Source organism: Melanotaenia boesemani, chromosome 9 (genome assembly GCF_017639745.1).
Source record: "Melanotaenia boesemani isolate fMelBoe1 chromosome 9, fMelBoe1.pri, whole genome shotgun sequence".
Lineage (NCBI taxonomy): Eukaryota > Metazoa > Chordata > Actinopteri > Atheriniformes > Melanotaeniidae > Melanotaenia > Melanotaenia boesemani.
Window position 1 is genome coordinate 21,608,681 of NC_055690.1, and position 21,802 is coordinate 21,630,482.

At 38.4% G+C, this 21,802-nt stretch overlaps 2 protein-coding genes across 2 annotated transcripts in view; one reads left to right on the forward strand and one right to left on the reverse strand.

Annotated features, from left to right (window-relative positions):
• Positions 1-1,985: 1,985 nt before the first annotated feature.
• Positions 1,986-4,481, reverse strand: ccdc153 (coiled-coil domain containing 153). The gene is made up of 6 exons (XM_041995640.1): positions 4,430-4,481; positions 4,270-4,339; positions 3,987-4,105; positions 3,666-3,758; positions 3,450-3,580; positions 1,986-2,324 (listed from the first exon to the last, which is right to left on the reverse strand). Exons 1-6 carry the CDS (start codon positions 4,479-4,481, stop codon positions 2,196-2,198), a joined length of 594 nt encoding a protein of 197 aa, XP_041851574.1. The 3' UTR covers positions 1,986-2,195.
• A 433-nt stretch (positions 4,482-4,914) lies between these two features.
• The window catches only part of cbl (Cbl proto-oncogene, E3 ubiquitin protein ligase), a 41,835-nt gene continuing 24,947 nt past the window's right edge, over positions 4,915-21,802 (forward strand). Inside the window, exons 1-2 of the mRNA XM_041994155.1 lie at positions 4,915-5,800; positions 14,625-14,872. Of these exons, the coding sequence (XP_041850089.1) occupies positions 5,654-5,800; positions 14,625-14,872 (395 nt within the window). The 5' untranslated portion in view covers positions 4,915-5,653. The remainder of the gene's footprint in view (positions 5,801-14,624; positions 14,873-21,802) is intronic.

Below are 21,802 nucleotides of genomic sequence, written 5' to 3' on the forward strand. Positions count from 1 at the left end.
TTTAAAGCATAACACACAGACACTCACCTCCGCCTGAACATCACTGCTGTGTCGAGCTCAGTTCAGAATGCTTGTGCTTCTCCTTCTGCCTCAGGTGCTCCGAGTCCATAAATTAAGTATATCTCTACTCACCGCTGTCTAGCTGCTGCTGTTGGATTTATGGAGCCCATGATGAGCATTGAGTGCCTGCAGAGGTGTGTGAAAAGCTACTTCACTCCTCAAGCTTGCCAGAAGTAGCAAATAGCAATACAAGGTACCCTGTTGTTGATGGTTATTGTGCAAGTATTTTGGAAGTAAAGTCCACTGAGTCCTGTGCATTTCATCACAATAATGGTTAACACCCCAAACATAAGCTTTGTGTCCAGTGCTAGAAAGCCAAACCATGAAACCTTTGTTTAAATCACCGCTGCCATGTGTATTACTCTACATTTGGTATATTTCTATGACTTTCTAACTTCAGTTGTTGCATCTATTCATCAGATTTTACTGCCAAGGTTGCAACCACACCTCTCTGACAGCAGAAGTCCCAAGGTTTGATCGTATATTGTTCACTTCCACCACACATAGGCCACTAATGAGCACCACATCAATGGTACAACAAAATTCACAGCAACACTGGTGCACAATGGAGCTTTCCCTTCCATTTGCAAATGACATGTAATTCTTGTTTTTGTGCTCCAAACAAAAAAAAAAAAGAAAATAAGAAAGAAAATGTATTCAGAGTGCAGGAATTCTCCACAAGGTGAGAATGCTGTCAGGGCTGTTACACAGCCATTTGTTCACTGACAGTTGTTGAACATATTGACCAAAACATCTTGACATTGCTTGTCTTTCAGAGAAATAAAAATTGAGCTTCATTTACTTTGTGTTTTCCTTCACTTTTCATTCCTGCTGTGATAAATGAAGACAGGTGATGCAGCACTGGTTATAAAGAAGTTGTGTGTGCATGGATGGGCTGGGTGGAGTAAAGTATGCATGTGTAGAACTTTTTGGGTTGTACCTCTTCTACATTTGGCTCTATGGAAATCATAGCATGTGCATTTGATTCAACAGCTGGAAGCTGTCTCACTGCAAAGTGCATTGTGCAGTATATATTATTATATACTTAAGTACTTAAATAATGATTAAGATTGTCCGCCACTTCCACCAGTTACAATGATGGGGAGATATTCATATTGACTTTTCCAGTGAGGGATTATCATAAAAAGCATAATATTAGTAAATCATTTTCTGTTCCCCTTACTAATAGGTGCATGGTGCTTATCTCATTTTAATTACTCAGGTGGCTGCAGTCAGCCTTATTAAACTCTAAACAAACAGAAACACATACCCTCATGAGGAGAGCAGCTCCTTGTGGTTTTTCAGAGAAAATATTAGTTTTCAGTTAAAGGCCTCTTGAGTTAATGCTTTAACTGGTCGTTAGAGTACAAAATTATTTTAATCCCATTGTAAATGATTCATTACCCACAGACATGAAGCTAAAATGCAGCACTAGAGCCATGAAAAAGATGCACAAATGGCAGATTTGGAAGTAAAATCTGTTTATCTTTCCCCCTCTCCAGGGGAACTGAAGTCTTATCGATTCTGGCCTGCTAAATCATATTTCCTGCATCACTAACTCTTATTTTCCCTTTTCTGTTGTTATTATATTTATCTTACGAGATGTTGGATGTATGTTTAAGTTTACTTTTTATACAGTTTGTAGTCAGTTACACAATATTTAAAACAAACCTGATGTGTATATCTGAAGTAAACTTGTGTCACAGACTTCTTAACCGAATAAAAATCATTTCAAATCACATTCACATAATCTCAACATAATTTTATTCAACTTAAAGATGTTTTGCCTCATAATCAGTACAAGTAAACCATATACTTATAGAATAATACACACTGTGATTCTCAAAATCAGCTGACAATTTTTGAATGTTCAGGCCTTCATCTCCCCAACCACAAGCAGTCATTTGCTACATCTAGTGGGCATTACATTAAATTACACACAATATGTGGTTCATACCAAATACATGCACAGATTTAAAATATATATATATATTTTTTTTTACTCTAATAAACTAATACATTAATTCTAAACTGATATTGATGCAATTTTCCTCCCAGTCACAGTGAGAATAAATAAAAATGCTGAAGCTACAACTTCAAACAAGCTTTGCTGCCATTTATAAGGGTCCTTTCTTTCAAATGTCCAGGGTGTTCAGACCAAATTCAGAGAGCAGTTCCTTATAATTTTCATTAAATATTGTTTCTTTGTCCACCCATTCCCGTTGAGCCACAGCTAGCTGTGAGGACAGGCTGTGCAGAGTCTCCTGCAGAAAACACCAGTAAAAATTAAAATGCAACCTGAGATTTTTCCCTCCAAATCATGCAGTTGTTTAATCTAATATCCCTCCCCCCCCCAGTTAAGACCTTTATCTCTGATTAGTTTCAGGAGTAAGCTGATGTTAATTAGATTCCATGTCATGCAAGGGAAGCAAAGAATGATAATGACATATTAAAATCCTATCCTTACAATCACAGCCTATAACACAGCTCAAGGCTTGACCACTAACCTTTGAAAATCTGGGCCCTAAAAATTTGCATGTCTGTGCTTCACCACTCATGTTGCACCTCTGAAAAACGAACAGTGACCTCATCCCCTACCCATTACATCTTAATGGAAAATTCTAATTTGCATCCTTCAAGTCTGAATGTCCTAAATATTTTCAACAGGTTTTTGAATAATAATCTAAACACATACCTTGAAATAAGTTTGTATGTCATTGTTGTGGATATTATAAACCTTTTTAATATTGTACGTGTTGAAATCCCTACAACAGATAAAACCTTCTTTCGACATCACCTACAGCATAAAGCTTCCCTTTAGTGGTTTCTCAACTATGCAGATCATATTATTTGACATTTTAAAACAGAAGTGTGCAGTGGTGTGCATGCAACTTGCAGACATTCTGAGGTTAAGTAACATCAAACAATCCAAACAAATTATGAGAGCAATAACTGGAAATGTTTGCTTTTTTAAATATTGACATTTAATGCTTAGGAATAATCCAACTGCTTCCCATGTAGCAAACAGGCAGCTGCCATAGGTTATATCCCAAAAGACAAACTGCAACAGCTTTTATTGATAATTTATTTATGTTCTATAATGCTACGAAAATGTTTAAAAGTTTCCATTATCACATGGTTTTGTTATCAGACCAACACTAAATTTGATTATATAACTGGTGACAGGATGACCCTTATTATAGAACCAGTTATCGGCCCAGAATAAGACAACTGGAGAGACACAACTAAAGCCACAAACCTGACTTCTAGTGCACTAGTCTTGGAGATTCAAGCATTAGTCTTTATAGTCTAACAAATTAATTAATGCTCACACATCATGTTGTTTGCACAATAACACAAACTGAGTTTTTTCTTGTGTTTTAGCTCACATATAGGAGCTTCTCATAGTCAGTTTCCATGTTATCCAGCTTGTGCTTCAAGGCCTCTATGATGGCGTCCTTCTCCTGTTCCACTTGCTTATGCTCCTTTTTACCTTTATTCAGCTCTTCCTGACACAGCATGAAACAAATACATACAGGGAAGTAATCACTTTTCAATGTTTTTATTAATTTAACTATAGACATTTGTTTTAGTTTTGCTCATACCAAGTTCTTTCTTTAGCTGATTGACCTCCATCTCCAGCCTCTCCACCTTTTTGGTCAGCTCTGACTGCGTGGTTTTGTACTGCCGAATGAGGTCTACAGTGACATTCATGTAAGCTACAGTATGTCAGACTTCATTGTTCACTATGTAAAGGCTAATGCAGCAATCAGCTTATGTGCCCTGCTAATTAGGCTTTTTGTTCCTAAAAAAATTACCCTAATCTTGGAAAACTTGTCCTCTGTCCTCTCTCCCAGAGAAAATAACACTTTAATTACATTATCAAATGACAAACTCACTTTGATTTATGCTTAGACTGTACATACCAGAACTGATGTCCTTATGATCTTGTCTCTCACTCTGCAGCGTCTGCTCCATGTCCCATATGCGTCTCCTTAAGTCAGTCCTATCAGACCGGAGCCTTCTTTCTGTGTCGCACTGTATGTAGTAGGGCAGTTCAACATTAACATGCACAAATGTGATGTTGGAGATTTGTATTTCTTAATATTATCTTAATATCTTAACCTTAATATTAATAATATGGTAATCTAATGTTTTAGAAAAACAACTCACTTATCTAGTTTTGCTTTAACGTGTCATCAAATCTCACCTATGTGATCCTGCAGAATGGCTATATCCTGAATACTTTCCCGATACCGCTCCTCTAAGTCATTTTTACCTGCAACAAGAAAATAATACTTGCAATAAATATATTATTCGGGTTTTGAAAAAAAAAGCAAACACAGAAATATCTGACCACCAGAGTTACTTTTTATTTGTATTTTATTTTTGGTCTTTCTTATCTTTTTCTTTGGGGGCATGTTTCCTCGCTGTGTCGTTGTCTGTATACACTACATGGGGATGAGCCAGTGTTTCTCAGCAACTGTTGCGTGAGTTGCCATGTCACCACCAGCTGTCCAACTTGATTGATAGTTGATTGACTTTTCAAACAGCCAATCACGACTTGAACTGGGAACATTTGCGCGTTTGCTTTAAACGTTTTTGATCATCCTTCAGTTTGTCAAAGTATCCTGAGTTATCAGGATGACCAAAGGCCGCGCAAAGAGAATTCAGGGCTGCATTCAACACCTCTGAAATGCTGTAACGGCAGAGGCGCGCACCCGAGTACATTCATTGATCGTGAACGCGCAGAGAGCAGGCGTGGAGCTGGGAGCGGCGTGTGTGCGCGAGCGTGTATGTGTGTGTGTCTGTGTATGTGTGTATGGGGGGGGGGTTGATAAACGGAAGAGGACGTACAGGAAAGTACGTACACGTCACTGGGGAAGCAGAAAATACTGGGCAATGTTTCATTCCCACAATTATTTATTCACCCCTGTTCCCGTTTATGACCGCGAAGCTTTCGCAGTTTTAAGTGCAACTTCCTCTCAGACCTCGACGAGAGGTGTCTGTCGTCAGTCCCACTGCTCGCAGAGGAGCGCTGACACTGTCACACAGCCACTGAACTTCCCGTCAAAACGCGGCACAGGCGAAAAGAGCTGCTGCTGCTGACAAAAAGGGGAACAACATCGGGGTTGTCAAGAGGAGAGGACACACTCGAGTCCACAAAGCGTCTGGACAGTGAAAGGGTGCTATTGTCCTCCAGCTGAGGACGAACAGAGACAGATCTGGTGCTCTGCTAATTAGCCTGCGTTGGTCCCTGTAGAAAGCGACGGTGAGCAGGGCAGCTAGCTGAAGCACAAAGCTGCTTGCGCAGAGTGTGAGTGGCCGTTGTGCTTGTTTTAGCCACAATCTGGACAGTTATCTGGTTAATTAATATTAATTAAACTAATGGAAGCCTTTAGTGGATAGTTCCCTCATCCCTTGGATTACCCCCCGTTGGACCCTGGCTCGGATTCGCCACTCGGGCGCTGTCCTCGCAGGGGGGTAAGGGATCATCATCGACCGGTCGAGCTAACTCAAGGCGGCGGTTCGGTCTCTCTGACCCCCGCCCTGCCTTGCCTGTTTGCCTGCCCGAACCTAGCGGAGCCAGAACATGGCAGGGAACCTGAAGAAAGGCGGAGGAATCATCGGAATGATGAAGGATGCCTTCCAGCCTCACCATCACCACCTCCACCCCCATCACCAGCCCGGGGCCGTGGACAAAAAGACAGTGGAGAAATGCTGGAAACTGATGGACAAGGTTTGCTATCCTCAAATATATTTAACAGTTAGCTAATGTTGTGGATGTCCAGAGCGACTGTTAGCTAACTACGGCTAAGTAGCATCGAGCTAGCTAATCTTTCCTGGCTACAATTCTGTAGTTGCTAATGTTAGGTTAGCAAGTCAGCTGGGAGAGGACGTGGTTAGCTCACTTAAGCTAATTTTCTATCCTAAACTGTAGCTTCTTGTTTTGTGTCAGCTTTTTATAAGCTGGTGACTCTTATGGCATCATAACTTTAACATTAGCCCACAAATATGGAGTATGCACGAGTGTTTCTTAAAGTTATAATACATTTGTTTGCCATTGTAGTTAAAATCCTTCGCCTAATCATGATTGTAATCACACTGTTACACCGCGTCATTTAGTATCTTAGGTACTTAAGTGTATCAGACACTAAAACGCATATTAAAATCTAGTGTTATTCATATCATGACATAATTAATGTTGTGGACTGTGGCACCGTACTGAAGTTGCTGCTACCGCTGTAAAGTCTCTCCTATATAGAGTATCTGTAAAGTCTACACAATCGGCTGTCCGTCAACCTTTGAAATCTGTAACAAATCATTCAGAAAAACTAAATGTGTCTGTGTAACTGGGCCAATTGTGCTCTTTCTCAAGAGAGACTCGTCTCGCAGCTTTACTTCTCGGAAAAAAGTCAGAAGCAGTTTGACCTCCAGTTTCCTGTGAGATTCAAACAGCTTTTTTGTCTCTTCTCTTCCTATTTGAGACATTCATTTGAGCTGCAATGTTAAGAGACAATTCCCCTTGTAAAACCATAAAAAGAAACCACATTCCTCTTAACTTTGCACCATCAGTATGAAAAAGTGGAGTCGTTTGAGGATGTAAATTGTTGGGGGTTTTTTTTCTCTGTAAATGTCAAAGCTTATGTCTGTTATCTGTGCATCTTGAAGGCCTGTGAAGATGGCTTGACAGCTGATCACATAAACCAACAAGCATAGTCAGATTAACTTTTCCAAGTTATTGTCCCCTTATTAGTTATTAACTGACCCCTAACAGCTTAAGGGTACTACAAGAACAACAAAAAAGAGTATCTTACCTTTTGAAATGGCTGGAAGACCCCATCTATTTTCACTCTACCAGATACCTTAAAATAGCAGCAGGTATAATGCTCTGTGTTTCCTGAAGTTTAACCACAGCCCAGTATATATCTGACCAACACCTTTACAGTTATGATGCAGTTGCTCCTTTGAAACACCTCCCTAACAGGGCCAAGTTAAATTTTTATCAAACTTGTTCGAGGCATTGCACACATTACCTGTTCTTAAAGTAATAACTTTATGAAAACTTTGTGCTAAATTATTTGTGCTGAAGCCTGTTGAGTTTGAGATAAGTTTGATTCTCTGACTAAAAGTACATTTAAGTCACTTTTTGTACGTGTCTTTACAATTAAAAATACAAATATTTTCATGAAAGCAATGTCTTCCGGTTAAAGGAAGTTGACAAGTTTATACATTTAGTTTTATATTTTGTTTGAATTTCTTTAATATATATTACCACTTAATTATTCAAAAGTCAGTGTGTTTCATCGTGTGGTCATAGTGTGCACTGATGCACAGATGCATATTTGTGTATTTTAAATGTATTATAGTGCTGTGAATGCTTGATTATCTTTATAGTCAGAAACTTCAAATAACTCCAAACTAAGTCATTTAGTTTTGGTCTTTGCTCTAGAATTTCAATTTACTTGGTGTGAATATGACACGTCTGATAATGACAAAATAATTTAAACATCATGTAACAGCTTAGTTGTAAAGTCACGTTGCATTTCATGATGACCCTGTAGTGGAGGGGTTGGATTTCACTGGGAGGGCTAGGTAGTCTTTATCTTATCCAATATAATAGGGGAAACACTGAGTAGGCTGGGTGGCCGTTCCTCTCAAGCTTGGGTCTTCTACCAGAGTCGCGGGAGCTTGAGGGTCCTACACAGTATCTTAGCTGTTCCTAAGACTGCACTCTTGTGGTTGGAGATGACTGATGTTTCTCCAGGTATCTGTCGGGGACACAGCCCCCATTGCTCCGATGACCACAGTTACTACTGTTGCCTTCACCTTACAGGCTTTCTCCACCTCCTGCTTGAGTCCTTGGTATTTCTCCAGTTTCTCGTGTTCTTTTGTTCCTGATATTTCCATCTTTGGGGATGGCTACATTGATGCATGTTAGGTTAATTGGTCACTCTAAATTCTCCCTAGGTGTAAGTGTGATCGGGAATGGTTGTTTCTCTCTGTGGTGGCCGTTTGATAGACTAGCGGGCTATCCAGAGCGTAGCCTGCCTTTCACCTGTTAAGTGCTGGGATAGGCTCCAGCTTCCCCCTGACCCTTCATTGGACAAAGTGGTGTGTGTATGTATATGTATATGTGTGTGTGTATATATATATATATATATATATATATATATATATATATATATACAAAATAGGGCTGTCAAAGTTAATGTTAATTCCTTTTAATTGCTCAATTTTTTATTTATTTATTATTTTTTTATTTTTATTGTTAACGCAAGCACCAGTTCCTGGAGTTTCAGGAGTTGATGCAGAAATAACGTTATGGTTCTGAAACAGACACAGAATGCGTCTTTTATACAGACAGGTTAGCATTAAAGCTTTGAAAGATGGCTCTCTGGACAAGACTAAGATCATTTAATCTACTGTTAATGTGAACTGACTTACCGCCAGTAAGTCGCTTCTGAAAACCACCTGCTGTGCAGCACATAGTTAGTTCAGGAGCCGCCCTCCTCCTCTAAAGAAGGTCTGCAATGGATAGCTTCCAGGGGAGATCTCCTGGTAATTCTACAAGCAACCTTTCAACAGTTGATCTGGATAAACTAAAAAAGTTGGAAACAATGCTAGAGCACTGTGGGCAATTTATTGCTGTTTATAGTGTGTTTGTTTCTAAATGAAGATGAAGCTGTCAGAAGTGGTGTGTGCGTGAGAGAGAGTGTGTGCATATGTAAAGTCGTTCAACCTTAAGTGGGTAAATGTAGCAAGTAACCAAAGTGCTTTTTTTTCCATAAATGCAGGAAAATAACTAATTATTTGTGTTTTTCAAAATTAGGGCTATAAAATGACAAGTAATGCAAAAATCCAGAGTCCAAAGGTCTTTAAAATACCACAGATCCAATAAACAAGATTTCCATATTTTCTTTGGAAATCTTTGGAAAGGATTTGGCAAATTTCTAATTGGTATTTTACATTTTTGTGTAAGATCTAAATGAGCTGAATCGATAACGTTTATTTGGTTGTGTGTGTGGGAGGGTGACTATTTTCAGATATAGTCTGTGCACTTCATTAGCTAATGAGTGCATCAGTCACGGGGAAGTACAAATTTAATGTTCGCTGGCTGGACAATCCAACATTTACGACATGGTTAACACTGGTTCCAGGCAATAGCTATGAGGCACGCTTTAATCTGTGCAAGAAGCTTTTTAAACCTGGTTCAATGGGAGTTAAAGCTGTAGAGTCGCATATGCACAGCGAGAATCACAAAGCTGCTACCAAAACCCACAAATAGATGCCTCTCATTTCTCACTTCTGTTCGGTTTAAACAGTTCCACTAAATTGAGCTTAGTCTCCGATCTCAGCAGTGACTTCAGCATCAGAAATGGACCTCAGGGTGAACTTTGGGTCAACCGCTAACCTTCAGACAGATACTGTGGTGCCTGCACAGTGTAAAAAAACACCAATCCTGCAACAATAATGTGGGATTCTGAGATATTTTCCAAGCTATTTTTCCCGACTCTGGAATCAATAAAAACTTTGTGCGATAAAGACAAAACAGCCTACATAACAAAATTTGGCTCCCTACATCATTCAACTCCTTGTGGCCCATGTCAACAAAGACAGTTTTACTTTGATGTTTGATGAAATGACTAAAACGACGCAACTGGACCTCCATGTTCATTACTTGAAAGAGGATCGAGTCCAGTTCAGTTACCAGGGACCCTAGTTCATGGGTCATGGAAAAGCTGAGGATTTACAGCATCACTTTAAAATAAGTAACAAGCCAACACTAATGAATTACATGTAGTCTAGCTATAGCTGTTTTGTTTTGAAATGGAAAACTTGACAGTTTTTTTGTTTGTTTGTTCTTTGCTTAAGAGTTTCTTAACACTTGTAACAGAGATGCTGCATTATTATTGCAGTTGTGTTGTAACCTATACCAGAGAATGCATATTATTATCCCAACAAAACAAAGTCAAATATAAGCAACACATTTTTAAAAATTCACAATGATAATATATGTTTTTTCTTTGTGTCAGTTCTAAGTTTTATTTGTGATAGAATCTACTAGTAATATTAAATTGCCTATATGTTCTTGATAAATGATGCTCAGTTTTTCATCAGGAGTGCACTCAGCAGCTGGATTAAAAAAAAGCTACTTTCAGTCTCCAGGGACATACACCCAATGTAAACTGGAAGTTTTTGGAGCTGGTTCAACAAGAACAGCGTGAGCAGTATGAGGGGACTCAGCTGATTGTGGTCTGGAGCTGTGGCCTCCACACCCTACATAATGCCTGCAAATGTGGTTTCTCCATGTGGCAGCTACAGAAAGTTTTGAAAGTCATGCATGTTCTCTTCCATAATGTGCCAGCAAGGAGGAAGGACTTCACTGCTTTGACTAAATCTGCTACATTTCCACTTGCATTCTGTAGCCACAGATGGCTTCAAAAGTTACTTGTAGCAGAGAGCCCTGGAGGTGTGGCCATTTCTGACCGTTCACCTGGATGCAGACAGAATGAGGAAGCTACCAAATCCAGGAACCACATCTTTTTGCATCCTTAAAGCAACTCAGAAAGACTGTTTTATCCTCAGAAAGCTAGATTTCTACATAGCTGTCACTATTGAGAAGATATCAAACTGATGAACCAGTGATGCGCAGACTAGGCTGAGTTGATGAAGGTAATGATATCCATGCACTGGATAGTTTACTATTTATTTCAGTTTGTGTGCAGTTCTGTCTGACTGTTATATTTATGAATAATCTGGCCTCAAGTTAGTGTTTCACATCTCATCTAATCATGATTAATATGTAATTCATGTGATTAATTTGTGAATTATATACAGATTCTCAACCACACAATTCACGAATCAATTTTGGAATATTAGGCTGTGCTGTGTTAAATATTTGAGAAATTTAGCATGATTTAGGATGAAATTAGTTTTTCTGTCGGTGGATACTGGGCGTTTTGTCAGAGCTCCAGAAGGATATTAGTCCTTTAAGGATATTACATTCCATTTTGTCAGGAACTTCAGAGACAAAAAAAAGCATAGGGGAGCTCTCAGTGCTGGAGTTATAGGAAGGACTGACTCAAGATGGTGTCAAATATCATTCAGAAAGTGCAAGACAAGAGCCCATTAAAGTATCCCCAGTTAGGCAGGTGTCCTGTTTGGACCCTAGTAGGATGTATCTGACCAAGTGCCAGAGAAATATGATGAAACCATTGGAGAGGCTTCTGCAAAACCAGCATTTATCAGGAGGTGTGTCCCATGTCCCATGGACAAGCAATGATGGAGAGAGGATTCTCTGTAAGCAGAGGTAGAGACCTGCAATATGCAGGAAGACGCAATGATTGTCCAGCGATTGGCCTCTGATTTTGCCAGCGTCTGTGGTGGAGTCCTCAAAGTCCCTATTTCAAAGGAACTACTTGCATCTGCTGCACCAGCAAGGTCCAGATACAGAGTGCATCTAGATGAGCAAAAGAGGAAGAAAATCACTGATGCCCAGGCACAGAAGCAAAAAGCTGCAGAAGAAACCATAGAGCAGCTAAGGAAGAAGAAGCAGACTGCTGCAGGTGTCCATAAACCAACTTAGAGCTGTTGATAAGCTTGCAGAATAAGCTCAAAGAAAGAGCGGTACCTTGATGGCCCAGCTCACTACAAAATCAAACACACAGAGGAAGAGATGTGAAGAAAAATGTGTGCATTAAAACAAGAGGAAGCTGAGCTGGACTTAAAGACTTAAGAACATAGATCCATTCCATATTTGTGAAAGTAGTAGCACAGTTCACTTATAAATTGAGTTTGTATTCAGTTTACACAAATCATGTAAACAGGGTTTACTTAAATTCTTCAGCATTCAGTTCATTGAACCTGTTAGTACTGTAATATTTATGGTTTTATTTGTTTATTTATTTTAATGCATGACCTTTCATGCTCTGCAGAGCAGTTATCTTGATGTTTATTTTTCTGCACAGTCAGTTCCAATAAGTGTTTGGACAGAACTATTTGTTAGGTGGTTCCATAATTTTTACCATTTTGTTAATGTAACACCTTAAATTTAATCAAAGCGGCATAAAAAAAAGACTTAGTCTTAAATTTGGCTTCCTTAACCCTGCAGATACCCTATTTCTGCAGGTTTACAGCAAAAATATGACCAAACCTGATTTTTTTTTTTTTTTTTTTTGTCCAAGCTAGCTAAACTTTAAACAATGATGTAGAAAATCTACCTTGTCTTTGCCAGGTGTACAATCATCTTGAAAGCCTTGAACAGAAATAGAGGAGTGGAATGCAGTTGCTCAAGGCAGTCAAACTTTCACCTAATGACACAAGCTTTAGCAGAAGCAGACATATGAGAGCTCTCAGATATTGCGTGTGGGCATGAATTAGTGTGTAAGTTTGAGTACTTAGCACAAGTATAAACGTGGCAGGTGTTGATGTTAGAGGTGTAACCTTGGTAATAATCTTATCTGGTTTCAGACGAAACCAGTGAAGACCTGCATTTGTGGATCTATAGAACCTGACTTTTTTTTTTTAAATCAATAAATGTTTGATGACATTGACCAACTTCTGCATGATCCTTGTATTATGTCTGCTTGAAGCACACTGCTCCCATGGAATGTAAAAGGAGGTTTCTATTGCACAAAGTTTTCTCCTCACTTAGAAATCTTGTGTGATTCAGCGCAGCCTCGATGCTTTGGTACGCTATATATCATTATAAGATCTTGTCTCCTTTTCTCCATGTTGAGTCCACACATTTGTAAAATCTCTTCAAATGATGGACACAGCAGGTTTGGCTTTAAGTTTAATCTTGCATTCTAACGGTCCAACAAAATATTAGAGTATGTGGCGCTTTTTTTTTTTTGGCCTTTTAGTGTATTGTGCCTAAGCATCAGAAGGAAGCTGACAATTAATGTTCAGTGCTGAAAGCGGTTCAACATTTTTGCATTTTAAACACGTCTTAGCCAGTTTGAGATATCCTGTACACTGTAGTGCTTTTTTTTTTTTTTCTTCTTCTTCTTTTTGGAGCTGCCTGCAATTCAGTGATGATAATTCGGTTGGTCTGAGCTTTGTGGCCCACATACAACCTAAGAAAGATTTTTTCGTAGATAGAATTCTGACTATGTGACGGATGGTATTTATGTTAAGAACTAAGGTTGATGATTAGTAGTTATCTGCAGCTGCAGTTAATGATTTTTGTTGTTAACCTGGACTGGCTCATCACCTGATTTCTTAATTCTGTTTCAAGTAGTAGAAAAGAGCTACATAGAGACAGCCTATTTAATAGCCCTGAATGATTGTTACATTATTATGTCAACTGTTCTATTTTAATATAATTTAAGTTTTGCAGCATTTTAGGTATTAATCCGTGCTTCATGACAAAGACACACTAAGGCTTAAGTCATTATGACATAGATTCATATGTTTGAAAAATATTAACTCATAAATAAAAGTGGGTTGTTTTTCTTGTTATTATTAAATCGAGTCCTTTGAAGTCTCATTTTCCCACGATGACAAACTGCTGACACTCATAAATAAGAAGCAAGGAAATTCAGAACGACATTCTTGTTATGCTCTTCCTGTCATAATTCTTTCTTACACTCTAACATGATTAGTAGACAATAATATGGCCAGATCTACAAAGAATGAGCTATGTCCTGTTGCTGCTATGCAATTGTTTGGTCACTACCGAATCTGATAGTTAAGCTCTTTATAAGCTCAGGCTTACAGAAGGAAATGACAGCCTGAAGTGGGCTTTATGTAGCTCTACGGTCAAACATAGGTTGGACATCAGTGTGTTCCGTGGTAAATGACTACAGCCATGTCCTTCATGGCAGAGTGTTTTTCACCTGTGTTTTTGTAATGGTCAACAAAATGACTGATCCAGTGCAGTAGTAGTAGTAGTAACAAGGAAGTGTAAACCCAACAACAGCCTCTCCAAATATGCTGAAAGACTATAAAATTTAGGTCTGCTTAAAGAATATAGACATAATAGTTTTATAAAATGGTGCAAGCATTCTGCTCTGCAGGAAAATCATGAATACAAAACTGAAGATAATTAGCTTCACAATGAGAACAGAAACTCTGGATAACTGCAGCTGCGGCTTTTTCGTCTTCAACCTCAATATTTTATGTGTAGTTATAAAGAATTGCAACAGTTATGCATTAATTATGTCATGCAGTACTGAATCTGCTACTCTGTTTTCCATTACATAATGTATAGACTAAAAGCCCAAGCTTGATGAGGCTTTTAAGGAACGTTCTCTGTCTTTGTTGGCATATTCCATTCTGATTGCCTCCTAGAAATGCTGTGCAGCATAGTATGGTGGTTTTAGTACTGAAAAGAGCTGTACAAAAAAAAAAAATGCTTAATGCATGGCTGCTATGCAGAATGAAAATGACATGATACATTTCTCTCATGCTCTTTTTGTCTCATCTTTGCTCATTCTCATTGTTCATTTTCTAACTCAAATTCTCTTACTTTGCTTTTCTTTTCACACATCCTGAAAAACTAATTTCTTATCTGTATCTGTGTCTTGTCCTCCCCCTCACATCCTACCTTTCTGCAGGTGGTGCGGCTTTGCCAAAACCCTAAACTGGCTCTGAAGAACAGCCCCCCTTACATCCTGGACTTGTTGCCAGACACCTACCAGCACCTGCGTACCATCTTGTCTCGCTACGAAGGCAAAATGGAAACTCTGGGGGACAACGAGTACTTCCGGGTCTTCATGGAGAACCTCACCAAGAAAACCAAGCAGACTATCAGTTTGTTCAAGGAGGGCAAGGAACGCATGTATGAGGAGAATTCCCAACCCAGGTCAGTGACGTCGGAGCACATCTGGAGATTGTGATTGGTCTTAAAATGGCTCCATTTGCTTATTCTGTTGATTTCTCAAACAGTACTGCAGAGACGTTATGGTGGTTGTTCTTAAATAAGTCCATTTGAAATAGTGAATTTGATGTGTGAAGGCTTCAGCAGTTAATTTTGAATGGCAATTATGACAGACACCAAGTGAACAATGGCACCCATTCCCAGCCCCCAGAGTGTTTGTAGCTCAAGATGTATCAAAGCAGGAGGAGAGAGATGTTGTGGTTTGAGCATGTGAGCATATGTGGTCAGAATGGTGCTCATTTTACAGCTGCCTGTCACTTTGTTTTTGTGCATGTCTATCTCTGCCATCTACTTGATTCTTTTTTTTTTTCTTTTTCTGTAGCTGCCACATTTGACATCTGTCTTTTACTCTGTCTGCCTGATAATGCAACGTTTACTTTATGTACTGAACAGAAGTAGCTGTCCTGTAATGAGAAGTGGAACTAGTTGGATTTAAAACCATTACCCGAAGGTTAAAAAATAGGTTTGAAAGTAATAATCTGAAATTAAGTTAATTCATGTATGTTTAACTGTATTATTGTACCAATTTCCCTTTTGCCCTCTTTGCTATGAGTGTTTTTCATAGTTATTTTCAAGCTCGATTGCAGCACAGCGATGACAAAATACCACAGTGCACTCTCTTTGTGTGTGTACTAATCTTTGTTCTGTGATGGAACAAAATAACTAAATTATTCCAAACAAGAAAATTATTTTTGCATTTTGAAGAATCCGTTATTTGTCAATAGTAATTATAAAGCAGTCATTGTGTGTAGCAGTACTACTGTTGGCAGAAATGGCCGTCAGCAGTGGTTCCCAACCTATTTTCCTCAGGGACCGCCTTCATGCATATACCAAAAAGCCATGGACCCCCTTCCCCAACCCGTGCTGAAACCATGCTTGGTTTTATGCTTTCAAAAGTGAGATTCTAACCAAAAATAACATATTCTGGCTGAGTTCTGTCCTTCGATAAAGCTAAAGTTAAATTAATTAAATTAAAGCGTTACTTTTTTTTTCTTAAAATAGGGACAATGTGTGGACATTCATCACAATAGCTTTTAATGTTCTAGGCCTCAGGGGATCCTCTGTGCTCTTTGGGGGGAGTCCTGGACCCCAAGTTGTGAACCACTGGAGATGAAGAAACCTCTGATTGAACAAACTTTAAAATATAACATAGCATATTTAATCACTACAGAGTAAGAATGCTCCACAATAGTAGTTTTAAATTAGTGATATTTAGTAAAGACTAAATATTTTATTATGTGTTGAACTAAGTCAGAAAAGGTGAACATTATATTTTCTGGTCAACCCCTAGCCTAAGAACAAACTGTCCTATTAGTAAGATGATGTGAAACACATGAGGCAATGGACTGGAAAGCTCTAGAGCTTCAACTCCTTGATTTAAATCAATTTTAGAACAGAGTCAATTTGCCCACAAACTACTCCTCAGTGGTTTGCTTCATTTTTTTGTGTTGAAGTGTTTGTGTACGATGTACAGTATGTGTGGCCTTGTTTGGATTAGTGTCATGCCTCTGAGACTTCTGAAAGAAAAGACTGAAATGCCTCCTGGCTGTGCTGAAGGTGAAGCGAGAGTGAAGCTTTTGGCAATCGTTCATGTATCTCTAGAGATGTTAAGGTTTTTTGTTTGTTTGTTTGCTCGTTTGCTAGATCAGAATGCCCTGGAGAAGAAAAGACACTGTTGCATTAAATAAGAATTTCACATTACCCAGAACTGCCAGTAATACCAGTTGTTTTAATCTGTGTTTTATGCCCACTGACCCTTGAATCCAGAAATATTAGTTTTGCATACATCCATATGACCTGTCACCTCCTCTTGTTTTGAGAAAATAATAAATGGTTTTATCTAGCCAGCTGAGAAAGATACATCCTCATCTTGTTACTTAGTTCCGCAGTGAGATTCTTTTTTCTTGGCTGTCATGACAGTAAGCTTGCAGACAAACAAAAACCACTAAGGAAACCAAAGAGAAGAGGAAGTATTTATTTCAGCACATTATTTATTTATCACAGGCCAGTTAAGTTTTTTTTTTACTATAGTAAAACCTATTCAGTTTGAAATAAGTTTTCATCATCACCTCTGCACAGAGAGGCTGCACAGTAAAGAAATTCCTGCTTGAAGCTGAGGAAACGCACACACTGTGTCAGGCATTACACACAAAGACAGCTATTGTCTGAATGGAGAAGGCAGTGGCTGTGACACTAACCAATGGGTATCAGTCCACTTAAGAATGCTGTAGAATCAACCAATGATATTGAGATGCCAGGGAGAGACTAGTATGTCTTTAAGGTGCAACTGAGCTTCGAACATGGCTTAGACTGACAAGTTTAATTTAAAGGATCGAGATGATCTAGGTCCTTAACAGCAGAATATACTTGAATCATAGTTTTGACTTTTTTGTTTTTATTTTAAATTCTGCTAATAATTATTCTAAGACTTTACTCAGCATCACCTATTGACAGTAACCGACTCAAATGACAATGGGAGACCTATCACTACTTGGTAGGTATTTTCAGCTCAGTGATGTTTCCACATTTGTCATCAGAGGTCTAGTTTCAACGTGGGTGGACTTGCTATTGTGGTGCCGCGCAAACTTCTTTTCTTCCCTAGAGTTTTAGGCCCTCTATTTATCTAGCTCGCTGCTCCCTTAAGAGGCACACTAATAGCTTAGCTTGAGAGTTATAGAATTGAAGTGTAGAAAAAGTCTAGCTAAACATTCTAGTATCTGACTCTAGTATCTCTGTTGTGTGGAATTGTGTATTCACTGAATGTTTAGACGGATTGTTTAGAATAAAATGAGCTTATTGTCTGAAAGACTAAATTATTCACACTTGCAGCCCATATTCAGGGTTGACAAAACATATCCAGCACTTCCTCCTTGTTTGCTTCATTTACTTCCTTTTCTAACCTTACACCGGACTGACATTTGTGGCCTCAAGCTGTGGAAGACCCACACAGAAATTTTATTTTTACGTTCCACCTAAGTGTAAAATGATATATTTTTTTTTTTTATCACATTTGAAGAGAATACAAAGAAATCTCAACTAGATTACCCTTTAATTGTTATCTAGCATTTAAAATATATTTGGCAATTCAATGCCAAAGCTAGTCTTCTGGATCATGACTATAAAAAGCAATCTGACAAAGCTGGCTTTTAAATTGGCTTTCGATTTTTGGGCTTAGGGTTTGGTAACACAGCTGCTGTTTATTCCCATACACATAATAAATATGTTTAATATTTAACTGTGCAGTTGCTGAGCAAGCATACTGTAAGGTTACTGAGTGACTCTTCACAAAAGCATCCCCCCACTCTCCCGTGGGTCGAGCCGGATACTGCTTTGACCTCTCCAGAATCTGTTTGATCGTCCCTCTTAGCTATGCTGCCATTGGTAGGTCCAGCTGGTTACAGGAAGTGGTGAGCTTATAGGCTGTGGGGTGATTCAGCTGCACAGTGAGACAGACCACACAACAGACTGTTAGAGAATTATATTTGTCCATCACACATTATTTTGTCCGCTTTACTCTATTTTATCTTCAATCTATTTTTTGACCACAAACTCTGTGTTGCTTTGGGGCATTATGAGAGGTGGCATGTTTTAAAGCCGTTATAGGACTTTTTTTATTTTTTATTTGTTTAAAGGCAGAGATGTGCTGATATTTTCACATCCTGAATCGCTTGCTTTTACCAGCTTTTGTCAGCATTTACATCAGATCTTTACACAATAGAAAATGCATTCCAAACATGCTTCTGTATTACAATGGTTAGTAGGAACAACCTCCTCAGTTTTTTTTACTCACTCAACCTTCCTTGCAGGTGGACTATTGTTAAGCATTTTATTAAATAATAATTTGGGCCTGTTCTGTTTTTTTCTCTCTCCTTTTATGGTAACATTCAGTAGCTACTTAATGAAAGGCTAGTACTTAGATATTTGGGTGATTTAATATCATTGCTGCAATTTCATTGCATTTAATTTCAACTGTTAAGATCAATATTAAGAGTGCTTTAAGTTAATTTTCTGAACAAATTCCATTTCAAAATGGAATATTATGAAATGATCATTATTTTGATCTGCTCTAGATCACATTTTTATTTTCATTTCTGTTTTAGGAAAGTTTAAAGTTCTGCTTTTGCATTATCTCTAGTAGTGCAGCTGTATGCATACTTTGCATGAGATCTAGCCTGACTATGGGTTGGGGCAGATGCTGAGCAGCGTTGTGTCTGTATATATATATTTTAAACAAATCTATTCAGTTTTGGAATTCACTTTATTTGTTGCAGTAATCTAAATGCCTTCAAACCTGGCTTAAAAAGATAGAACCTAGTGAAATTAATTTCTCATTGATTTTTGAGTCTTCTCATTTTAATTTTTAGTCTTGTCAGAAACTGGAAAAGAAAAGTATGCCTTAATGGTATAATTAACGCCTTAAATCTGCAAATGTTCTTCTTCTTTATTCCTGTTTTGCTTCAGTAAAGGAGCCCTGTCCTATCTTATGACTTCCTATTCTTTGTATGTGCTTGACAACCACGTAAAACAAAGGTCAGTCTCTGAGCATAGTGTTCCACTTTGACTATCTGAAAACTCATCTTATCTCTACAGCAAACATGCTGTAGGAAATCTCTTTGTAGCATTGGATGGAGTCGTTTGGAAATGCAATAGTGCGTAAAGATGATAGATTAAATTGATTAGTTAAAAGTTTGCATGAATATCCATCATGCCCGTTTTATCAGCAGCCGTTGGTATAATTCTGGCTTTATAATTTAGCTCTGCACAGGTTTGAAGATATTGCTAAAGTTGTTAACGTGAGAAATAGCTGATGTATTGTTTCCAGTGGAAGTGAAATGCTAAAAAAAAAAACAGTTGATAAGTCACCTGCTATTGCCTAGTTGTACACTACACCACAAAGGAAATGAGTAAGTTTGAAAACGGCCTATTCTTAACAAAAATGAACTTTACAGAATCTCATGTAATCTCTTAACACAGCCCAGGCTAACGTAGAGGGCCCATGACATTTTTCTCCATGTTTAATTACTTATCTGCAGTCTTAAAAACAATGTATTAATACCTTAAACCTCACTGAACCACGTCAAGAGCTACCACAATGGTGTATTGCAGTGTTGCATTTGTGCTGCACTCAAGGCTTATGGCTTAAGTCGCAAGTCAAAAATAATAATGCAGTTCATAGCATTTATTTCCTGAATGTAGAGAGAACTTGTAAAATGCTGCACTTTAGTGCAGGGATCACCAACTGTTCTGCAGCTTTCAGACATTTTCCTGCTACAACAGACCTGATTCAAATGACAACTTACCACCAATTTCCAACAGGTGTGTGTGCCGCATTCTGGCTGCGTCGCGGTTTCATTGCGACCTCTGAGGCGGGTCAGCTCACACCGGGAGTATGTCAGATGTGTAGCGCCATGAGTGCAGTCCAACTAGCTGAATCTGCGAGATCACGAAATGACAGGAAAAAATTGGAGAATATTGTGATTCTCCACTTCCTGGATAAACGTCTGGTTATCCACAATGACAAAAAAAATGAAAACGAACAAAAAAAAAATAAAATGTTAAGACACCCTGACTGGTTAATGACATGATGTTTACACCATTCAGCAATTGCAACTCTGCACAGGGCTTATATTTTGAAAACTACTGGAAGCTTTTACACTGTTCCTGTGTCTGATTTCCTGTCTGGCCCCATCTGAACTGCTGAGCTTGACACGTTCTGGACGTGAGGCTTTGAACCTTTTATCTCTGAAACCCATTGCACAGTTTACACCACTGCTGCTAACTCTAAAGCATTCACTCTCATCTTTGTAAAAACCGATATGAATTAAGAAATCAAATTATTACCCCTCTCTCCTCGCTGCTACAACAGGGAGTCTTGGCATTAGCTAGTTGGACGTGATTGGAATTTGGGAGTAAATTAAGGAAAGCTTTTAGCGGTTTGCCTAACAGCCAAATGGCTATCAGTAATGGAAATGGAAAACACAGTTCACACTTCTGAAGGTGTGGGTGTTTCGGCTTCAGTTACATTTTCCTGCTCTTGTAACTCAAAGCTCTCTGTACAGATATGTGCATGCAGACACATATAACAAGGTATCATGGTTATTTATGTTGCAGCACGATCGCTGAGGAGCCAGCTAATGTAGTTCCCACATCATAGGTACAACAGCCACTCGCCATTTATGCACAAAGAGCTCAGATATGTACTAACATATTACTATTGAGACAATTAAACTAAAACTGGTTAGTATTTTTCATTTCTTCTTCATAAGAATCTGATATCTTAATTTATTTTTACAAGCAGCATTCAAGTATTAGAATAAAACACACATTTAAGCATTTTTCCCTATAGGTGCTGTTTCTTTTTTTCTCCCCTTCTGTTTAATCAAGAGTTTATGTAAGTAACTTAGAGTATGTTTAGATCATTGCTCAAGTGTGGTGTTGTGTTGGTATGTGTTGGTGTGCAGTCACGGCTGTTTCCTGTTGGAAATCTGGAATGAAGCCAGTTCTGGAGAGTTTAATTTATTAAGTGATGACTAAAGCAAAATGGAAAGCAATCATTTCAATCAAATTGTTTAAGTTACTAAGATTTACTTTGTGTAACCATTCACCACATTATTAGATTTGATGTCTGAAATAATATTATGTCTAATTCAAGGAAAAGGGTTCTCCCTTTCTTGTTCCCCTAAATTCCTCATATTATCAGAAATGGGTCAAAACATGATCTCACAGTCACTGAAAGTCAGTAGTTTGGGTTATAGAATCACCAAACCCAACGGCCTTATGTCAGTATGGACCATGCTTTGCTAACTTTTTTAGGTGTATGGGTATTCCCTGAAACATTGCCATCACTGACTCATT

Coding starts and splice junctions, on each gene's coding strand:
- ccdc153 (XM_041995640.1), bottom strand. CDS start 4,481: ATGCCCCCAAAGAAAAAGATAAGAAAGACCAAAAATAAAATACAAATA. Junction 3,581..3,665: donor TCAGCTAAAGAAAGAACTTG/GTATGAGCAAAA, acceptor GTATTTGTTTCA/TGCTGTGTCAGGAAGAGCTG. Junction 2,325..3,449: donor ACTATGAGAAGCTCCTATAT/GTGAGCTAAAAC, acceptor TGTTTTCTGCAG/GAGACTCTGCACAGCCTGTC.